Source organism: Octopus bimaculoides, chromosome 29 (genome assembly GCF_001194135.2).
Source record: "Octopus bimaculoides isolate UCB-OBI-ISO-001 chromosome 29, ASM119413v2, whole genome shotgun sequence".
NCBI classification, from domain to species: Eukaryota; Metazoa; Mollusca; class Cephalopoda; order Octopoda; family Octopodidae; genus Octopus; species Octopus bimaculoides.
The window spans coordinates 10,893,353-10,903,200 of NC_069009.1; the positions used below are offsets into that span (position 1 = coordinate 10,893,353).

Genomic DNA, 9,848 nt, shown 5'->3' on the forward strand with positions numbered 1-9,848 from the left:
ATATATATATCAGTGTTTTTGTGCATAAGTCAATGTATGATGAGAGTGTAATTGACTTATGTTTGTATTTCTATCTGTATATCTTTTACTGTGTTTATCTCTAGACCAACGCTCATTAACATCCATGACTCTCCCTTGTAATTGCATATTTAAGAGTATATTGTTACTATTAAATGTTTCTACACCTTACAACTTTTGTTAATGTCCTTCTTCTCCTCCTCCTTCTCTTCCTTCTCCCCTCCTCCTCCTTCTCCTTCTTCTTCTTTTTTCCTCTTCCCCTCCTCCTCCTCCTCCTGCTTCTTCTACTTATCGCCCTCTTCTTTCTTCTGATTCATTTTCTTTTTCTACTTCATCCACTTTTCTTATAAGATTTACGAATACATTTCTATATTACCTCTTTTCTCTCCCTAAATCTCTCTTTCTAAATCACATTTATTGTCTCACCATATGTGTATTTGTGAGTCTGAGTGTGTATCAATGATAATGCACGTGAATATGAGTATGTTTGATCATGTATCAGTCTGTCGTAATCTGTGCATATGATTGTGCTAACTCTTCATCTCCCTCTCATATATATATATATATATATATATATATCATTTAGAGAAAAGAACCGCAGTTCCTGAACTCATCTATGAAAATCCACAGTCGCATATAGAAAAATTTAATAAGTAAATACACTAAAAAGAACTATAATAAAATACTAAGTACTAATTATTAAAATAATATCACTAATATTATTATCATTATATATATGTGTGTGTGTGTGTGTGTGTGTGTGTGTGTGTGTGTGTGTGTGTGCGTGTGTGTGTTCTTCCTTCTGTGGATGAGACTGCATTACATTCAGTACAGAAAGATATCCGCATATCATTTTCTCTCTCTTTCTTCCGCAACTATTTATATATCTTCCGCTTCTCTTTCTTACTTTTCTGTGGTCTTCCTTTCCTTCTTTACTTCTAACCACTTATTTTACAACTTCCTTTATTTCATTATCACAATCATCATTAACGTTCCTATTCTCATCATCACCATATTCTTATTCGCTATTTGTTAAATATGACTCTCACTTTTAAATATATATGCGGTATTAAAAAAAGGGAAAAGTGAAACCTGGGCAGACGAAAATGTGAAAACGAACGCTAATGACTGCTATTGATTTGAAAATATCTACCTCAGTGCGCTGCAGCTTATGGTCAGGAGGTTAACAGAAATACTCAATTAACAATCCCCGAATGCGTTTAATACCCTATTAGAAAATGGGGAAATTAACAAGCGTCATAAGTCCACATAAAGGTGTCAAAAAATCTCAATTAATTCGACGTGAAATTAGCCACAGCCCTGATCGTTTTGTTGTGATTTCTTTAAAGACATGCAAGAAAGCTCTCGCAAAACCCCTGCAAATACTTTTCCAGAGCTTCCTTACATATGGGAAACATCTCAAAGTGTTAGAAAAAGGTATATTGATTCAGGAGGAAGTAGACAAGATTCGAAATATTGCAGGTATTTCTCTCAGACCTCACGTGTTTAGAAAGTCATGAGATACATTGTCAGAGTGCAGTTGATTACGTTCCAAGAAGAAAGCTTGTACACTAACATACGGCATGGCTTCTGTCTACGAAGTAGTTGCCTTATATAGCAACCAGAGCAACGTGGCTGAGTACTGAAACACCAGACATGGATGATATCTGGAATATACCATCATCAATATTCAGCCAACTTTAACTAGTCTGTAATTACAATGCTGATGTTTTTAATTGGTTGTGAATTGTTTAAAATGCGTAGATTTGTAATATAGATTTTTCTAGCTGTGAGAACCTTGTGCTGGTAATGGAATATATATTATGTCATTATTGCCGGAGTAGACGCTTCATTACTACGTTATGGGTGTTGGAAGAATACCTGATAATGAAACAATGTTGACATTAGTTAGTTCATTATGATGCATATTTTTTCATTAAGCGAATGTCACAAAAGTTTTGACATTGGCATTATTGTATATTGTAGAATTACAATTTAATTTCAGAATACTTTTTGATTATGATGGTATTCAGAATCAATAAATGTATCATGTATAACTAGTGTGCTTTACGGTACTTTATTATACTACATAGTACTTTGCTCGTTTTCTAATATTCTCGAATTTAAATAAGATAATAAAGTATTATTTCCCGTGAAGTAAAATCCAAGTGTCTATGGACTGACACTATGAAAGATATATATTTTTTCTACAAAACCGTTTCAACATGAACATTAATGTTTGCATATATTTTCAATATGGCCCTCAAAGTTATGAAGTGTTCTTCCGATAAGTGTTTTAATTATTCATGATTTATTTTTCTTCCAATGCTGTCGTTACATTGCCACTAGAGCATATATTGAAAATAATATTGGTACACAAGATGAGAATATTATGTGAAACAAACATTGTGCATACAACAGTCTCGTTGCTATTTTGTTATTCTTATAGCTTATCTTCCATCTTTCGTTACCCGGATATCACAGAAGACTCTCTTCCCACGGGATAGCTAAGTTAGATTTATGGAATCTACTCATATCCAAACTATAGGCAGAAAGATCATAGAGAAATAAAACAACTTGCAGTGAACATGAGCTTTATTCGGATAGTTTAGACAGCATATTAACAAGAGAAAAGAGATTTATTGACTTTTACGTATTTTAACTAATAAAATATTTGTTTCTTTCTTCCAGGGATTTGAGTAACAACCGAATACAAAACTATGAGGATGGCGCGTTCTTATTCCTTCCCAATATTAATTACATGTATGTACAACAAATTTTTCTTTATTGGAAAACCAAAAGTCTTTGTAATCACATAAAAAAGATGCCATCAGACTAAACTCATAAAAAGATGTCTTCAAATTCACAGTTATTTAATATAGTTGACAATAAATAGCAATATGTTAGTTTTAATTTTAGGGGGCCAACATAATTATCTTGGAAGATTTACTTTTCTGATTGCAACGTCGGTTGTCAAATAGAATGAAGGTTGGTTTTATGTACTTAACTTTCATCCAGGCTCGGAAATACGTGGTGTGTTCAAAAGTTATGCAAAGCATTGGGCACAAAATGTATCAAACCTTTGTACATTTCACAAATTCTATTTAGTGTTATTGAAACTTCTCCTGTTGCGACAGACACACTTGATCCAGAGGTTCTTTCAGTGTTGGTATCAGTTCTGGAACGTCTTCCAGAAAGTGTTACGGAGCTCCGCTGTCGCTGTTTGCGTGGTTTCTTCTCGTGACTCAGATCGCTTCCCTTTCAGCGTCGTTTTCAGTTTGGGAAAGAGCGAGCAAGAAGTCATGCAGTGCCATGTTCAGAGAGTAGAGGGCCTCCCGAAAGAGTGGATTAATTGGATTACTTGCATTACGAAGTGCGTTCAAAATCTATTCAATTTTTTTTTGCCAACACGCCTGCCTCAGCGTACCTCGCTCGCGACTGAGGTTCGGCTATGTTTGAAGTAGTTGTACCACTCCTTCATCCACGTGTTGCCCATGGCATCATCGCCAAGGGCCGGTCGAATCTTCTGGGAAGTTTCAGCTTGGGTATCACTCAGCCTTTGCTAAAATTGAATGCAATCTCTCTGCTAGATGTATCCGATCATCTTGTGTAAAAACGAAAAACATACGAGTGCGGACTGCACGTCTGTACCCTAGGCGTAACCGCTGGAGACTGGCGTAGCCTACTGACGCAGCATATCGACGGTGCGGAAATATTCGTGAATGTGCAGCAAGTGTGGTTTACGTCCCACCCAAAGGATTTTGCACACCTGGCATTAGTTTCAAGGAAAAAATAGTCTCATATTCTTAGGACGCACATCGTACACAGAATAAATCGGAGCTAGTTCAGTAGTGTATACACATACACATTAGGAATTTTAGAAATCTCGAAGGCCGGAGAATAGTTGTGAAATGTTTAGAAGGTCGAGTAAATATACCCTTTTAGGACGAGTAAAGGGAGCCCACAAGCTGCTACAGATACGAACTCTGTACTATTAAAATTCTGCATGAGCAGACTGTACCTCGGAGCTAAGCAATCTCTGACAACGAAAGATGTGTTTCTAAAGTTTAGATAACTTTTGGAACCGTAACCCGCTACAGGGTTACGGGTCACATTATTCCGTCTTATAATGGGAGAATTTTTACTCGATCTTCTAAGCTGTTTCTACAGCTAATCTCCTGCGTTCAGATTTCAATAATTTCTAAGCAACAAATACCAGTTTGAAGCCTCGATGCTTTTATATAAAAGAAATGTTCTCATATATATATATATATATATATATATACAGACATACAGACAGATATATACAGAGAGAGAGAGAAGCATAGAGAGGAAGAGAGATCTCAAAAAGTAAGCAGACATCAACATGGGCGGATTTGAAATATTTATATCAGGAAAAAATTTTCCAAGCCCGATCAATAAGCATCCGGATGGTTGCCATAGTAACGAAGCAAAAGCACGGAGAGTAAAGCCGTTTGGCACAGATTGACCTTAATCTCAGCTACGCCTGTGCTCTAAGTTTTAATACACTGCTTACAGAAGTCCATGGAATGAAGATGTGTAGCATATGATCGTGACAGTAAATGTTGTCATGGTGACACCTGCTCAGACGCATACGCAATTTGCAGAAAATGTATGGAGAAATGTGTATGAGCCGCACACAACTGTACAAATGGTTCAGACGTTTCCAGGATGGCCAAAATGTTGTCGATATTGACGAACGTTCTGGGAGACCTACAAACAGCAGTACTGAGGAAAATATCGCAGATGTGCGTGTAGATTGATGGAGATTCGCAGCTTAACTTTCTCTGTCATGCTCAATGCAGCGACCACACGTTGCACACTTTCCTTGCAAGCACTACATTAAACAGAGGAAGTGAGCTAAAAGTTAGTGCGCATGCACACCAGAGTGTAAGGTCATTCTGTACCAAGCGGCTTTACACTGCGTGCTTTGGCAAATCTCTTAACCACACAGCCTTATTTGTACACATGTATATCTGTTTCGAATTTTGAAACTGAAAGCAGACGAAAGAAATGTTAGATTGTCTTTGATATTCACATAATTGGTTTGGTAAGGAACATTCGACTTTTTGCTGTCCAGACGATTTTTAACTTAGTATTCCAAATCTGAAGTAGGAAACGTAGAAAGAAGTATCCAGTCAATGCTCTCATCTAAGATATTTCATACTTCAGATTTGGAATTCTCCGTTCCTTGAATAGTCCCGCCACTGTTCCTTCGAATATCATTATGATCAGTGCCAATGTTAGGGGAAAAAACCTGTCCCGCTAAGACAGTCTTACCCGCAGCATCGATAATTTATTTCTTTTTACAAGACCAACTAACCGTGACGTATTTCCTCCTCCAGTTTCCAGAGAAGTTATGCAACTTCAGCAATTTGAATCTGATCAGTAATAAACGCTTATCGTCTGCATGTGGCCCATAGCGGTCATACCTACGCATGCACGGCCGAACGCAGAAATATAAATATTTTATTTAAATAGACGGAGTGCAAAAAATTGAAAATACGTAAAGCAATGTTGTGGGGAAAACGTACAAATGTCGAAAATTAAAGACATTTACGCACGAGAAAATTGAAATACACCGAAGTGAGTTTTTAGTCAGATGTACGCAAAATTGAATTGGGTGAGTAAAAATTAGAAGTATATAACTACTTCTTCAGGGAGAACGTACAAAAACCGTAAGAACAGAGATTTTTAATAATGATTAATTGAAATACACGGAAGACAATTTTCAGACACAAGTTAGTGTGTTAGGAAGTTAAAGAATTCAAGAGAGAGAGAGAGAGAGAGAGAGAGAGAAACAGACATGCAGTAAAAAGTGGAACTATTACAGAGGGTTAGAGAGAATATGTGTAAGCAAAAGAAAGAGAGAATGAGAAAAAGAGAGAGAAGACAGAGAGAGAGAGAGAGAGGGAGAGAGAGAGAATGGAGAGAGAGAGAATGGAGAGAGAGAGAGAGAGAGAGAGAGATTAGAGAGAATCGGTTCAAAATGGCAGATGTAAAGAGAGAGGCTCAGTTCAAGACTGCAGAAGTTTTTAGAGAAAATCCCAGGTAAAAATCTTTTTCCGGTTTCTCCCTTAAGGCGGGCGCTCTCGTCAAAATGTTATAGTGTATGAATATCGTTGGTACATGAGTAATGTATGTGTAAATTGTGGTGACAATCGGTTGAAAACTGTAGAAATGCATACGTACTATACACACAGACACACACACATATTTTGTTATATATATATATATATAGATGCCTTATAAGTTCCCATCATCTAAAGAAGTTAGTCTATCAGCATTCTACATAGATTTGATTCATTTCTTGATAATTGCGAAATTGATATCCCTTCAAAATAACATGAATTCTTATTTTTGAGCAAATTTTTAATATTTCCTGCCAGTATTATTTGTATATTTATCCACGTGTTTGAATAAGGTGAAAAACTGAGATCAAAATAGAAAGTTATATATGATTATCTTATGTTCCTGTACTTGTATGCATTTTCATAACTTCAATGATTTTTTTGTTAAAAAAAATAACTGTAACTTACTCAGTTCTTCTCTCTAATAAATACATTACGTAGGGTGGTGAGTTAGGTCTGCGTTAATAACTTTCATATCTTCCCTGATTCATCTTCCTTCAGATCTTTCCTCTAAATGGGACAATTGGACGCAGACGTATTGGCTATCACTATCTTCTCGATGGATTATTTGGTGGTGGTGTCAAACACACATATAGAAAATGAGACAGACCCAAAGACATGAGGAAATATGAAAACGTATTGAAGTGATGAAATAGTTATCTTTCATTACATGATATATAAGTTCTACGTAACATTATCATTATTAGCACTAAAAATTATGAGCATTTTTATATATCTCTATAAAGCATAAGCTCTGTACATTTTCAGCATTGGTTCATGTCCAACTATAAGACCATGTGTTATGTAGGCTAAAAGCAAAAATTTCTTAGTAACAAAAAAAAACTTGTCTAAAACAGCTTTGTTAAACATCAGCGCCACCAAATGGCTACCACCAAATGACCACCACCATATGACCACCACCAAAATTCTGGCACCAAATCGTATCTATTCCATGATATAAAGTGGTCAGTTCACATGGCTCTGAAATTTCTCCTTATTTAAAGGGATATTATTATTCAATACATAAACTATAATTCATTAGTAACTTAACAGTTTCAGTTTCCACCATAACCCATTTCACTTTATTGTAGTTACTAACACCTTTTAAAACAAAACATGATGACATTACTTCTATACTCTTGTTGCAATTATATTATCCTTCTTTCTTGTCAAATACAACAGGGGCTTCTTTATACATCTAAATCACATTCACTTAGAGTTTTGTTTATAATTGCAGTGACCTCAGAAATAATAATGATATGATGTGTGAATGTCATCTGCCAGCCTTGGTCAATTATACGAAGTCAAAGTTCGGCAGAACTGTAAATGTCCAGGGCGAGTGTGAGACAGATTCAGGCAATAACCAAAACAAATTAATACCAATAATGGAATACTCGCAATGTAAAAGTTAGTAAAACCTTCCTTGTTTTTGTTGTTATTTTATTATTATCACTAATTACATTGGCGAGTTAACACAATCGTTGGCACGCCGAATAAAACGCTTAGCGGCATTTTATCCATCGTTGCGGTCTGAGTTCAAACTCCGTCCAGGTCGACTTTGCATTTTATCCTCTTGGCGTGGATAGTATAAGTATCAGTTGAGCACTGCGGTCGACGAAATCGAATATCCCCCTCCCCACAAATTTCAAACCTTGAGGCTTATTACCACTAAGAAAACTCCGGGATATTCTCTCCTGTTCACATTATAATGTCTTATGAAACAACACCAATAGATATAAAATAAATAAAGGCTCTATCGTCCACACTTTTCAAAAATCCCTCGCCATACACTTACATGAACGCATGTGCACACGCACACTAACGCATACGCACAGGCAAACACAGACTCATACGGCTTCTCTAATGCACATACACAAGGAATCTATTGTACCACACAAACACATCGGCACACACAAACACAATCACTACAGCGCGGACACCCATGAACGCGCACTCATACACCCACACATTCTCTCTCTCTCTCTCTCTCTCTCTCTCTCTCTCTCTCTCACTTTCTCGCTCTTTCTAATTTCTACACTCACACGTACATTCCCATTCGCATATCTACATAAATATATAACCAAGAATTTAAGAGACTCGAAACTGATTTGAAGTAGAGAATGGCTATAATCGAAGATGTTGCGTTGGCGACGAAAGAACCATGTTTGACTGATTCATGAACTGAATGATAAATCAAGCAATCGATTATCTAATTAGTTAAATAGCTAATCAATTAAACGAATAAGAAGTAAGTGAAATAGAAACAGTGCATGTATTTTGGCATAATGTCCCTCCTAAAATACAACAAATTCCTCATAAATCAGTCCTAAAAATAGATGTTTGCAGAAATAAAATGTTCCCCTTCCATTTGGTTTTCGTGCTTACCCTCACCTTTATTCATAGACGAGGGGTGATACACAAAGCTTTCTCATATTGTTGTCGGTTTCGTATGATGCTACACTAATAACTAGGTGGGAAAGCCTAAAGTGTCTTTGAACGGAACGCTAGACCGTTGCAAGCTTGCCCTTTTACAGTTGAGTAGATTCTAAGTGAACGCGTGAAGCCTATTGTTTAGGGTGTTTCACTCACGATCGTAATATCATAGTTTCGAGTGCCAGACCAGCTTTTTGTTCTCGGTCGCAAAGCACTTGCTTCCATATTGGTCCCGTCCATTTAATTGTATATGGATTATAGGCCGATAACTTATGTGGATAGATGTTCTACCAGCTGAAAGCTTCGCGTACCGGACTCTAGCAGGATTATGAGGTCATTAGGAGAGACAGTATGTATATATGTATATGCATACTCACACACAGACACACACAAACATGCACATACGTACACACACACTCACACACACACAGACATATATATAAAGTCATCTAAGAACCTGTTGTTTATATCGTTGTCCAGGTGATGAAAATATTTAAACTTCATTGTTGGCTAAACATAAACAGCATTTTCTGCTACTATTAAAGCAACACTTGCACTTCTCTAAGTTTTTCCATTTAATGTTGTACACTGTGATACATTGTTTAACAGTCATACGTTCCTATCCAGCACTGTGATATTGCGATACGTCTGGATACATAAGGAGTTATAATTATTGTATCTGGTCCTGAAGAGCCTTTCATTTCGCCTCCCACGACATCGTTTCTTCTTTTTTTCACAACATCCGTAAACCTGGTGCCACATTTTCCCCTCCATAGACAGAGAGCAGTATTCTTTTCATACCTGCCTGATCTGAAAAACACATGGTGTTACTGAACCACACTGTTATCTAATATCCGATTACACTGTATAACATATTTTTTGTCCTTGGGTAGCAACTGTTATTTCCTCTTTGCTTACCCACAAAAAGTGTGAAAAATGGCTAATATATCCTTCAAAATTTGCTTTTGGTATATTTATTCAAACCCCAAACAATCATTTTCAACACATGGCTATGATGCTTCCCACTACATCTGCTCATGATCAGAGATGATCACATTGTCAGCCAATTGTCTAAGGTTAAGCAACTGACAAGCAAATTTGTGGTATTGAGCAGAATATTTGCTACAACGATATTTCTATTTCAACAACTCAGTTCTGAATCTGTCTGAAATGTAACGGAAAATGGGTCAGTTTCAAAACATTGATATCCAAGTCGCAAAAGCAAAAAAAAAAAAAAAAAAAAAA

The 9,848-nt window shown here is 36.5% G+C and overlaps 1 protein-coding gene across 1 annotated transcript in view; it reads left to right on the forward strand.

The window, feature by feature from the left end:
• Positions 1 to 9,848, forward strand: part of LOC106869292 (toll-like receptor 3) — a 353,412-nt gene that overhangs the window by 140,543 nt on the left and 203,021 nt on the right. The window contains exons 47-48 of the mRNA XM_052978036.1: positions 2,710 to 2,781; positions 7,408 to 7,577. Of these exons, the coding sequence (XP_052833996.1) occupies positions 2,710 to 2,781; positions 7,408 to 7,577 (242 nt within the window). The remainder of the gene's footprint in view (positions 1 to 2,709; positions 2,782 to 7,407; positions 7,578 to 9,848) is intronic.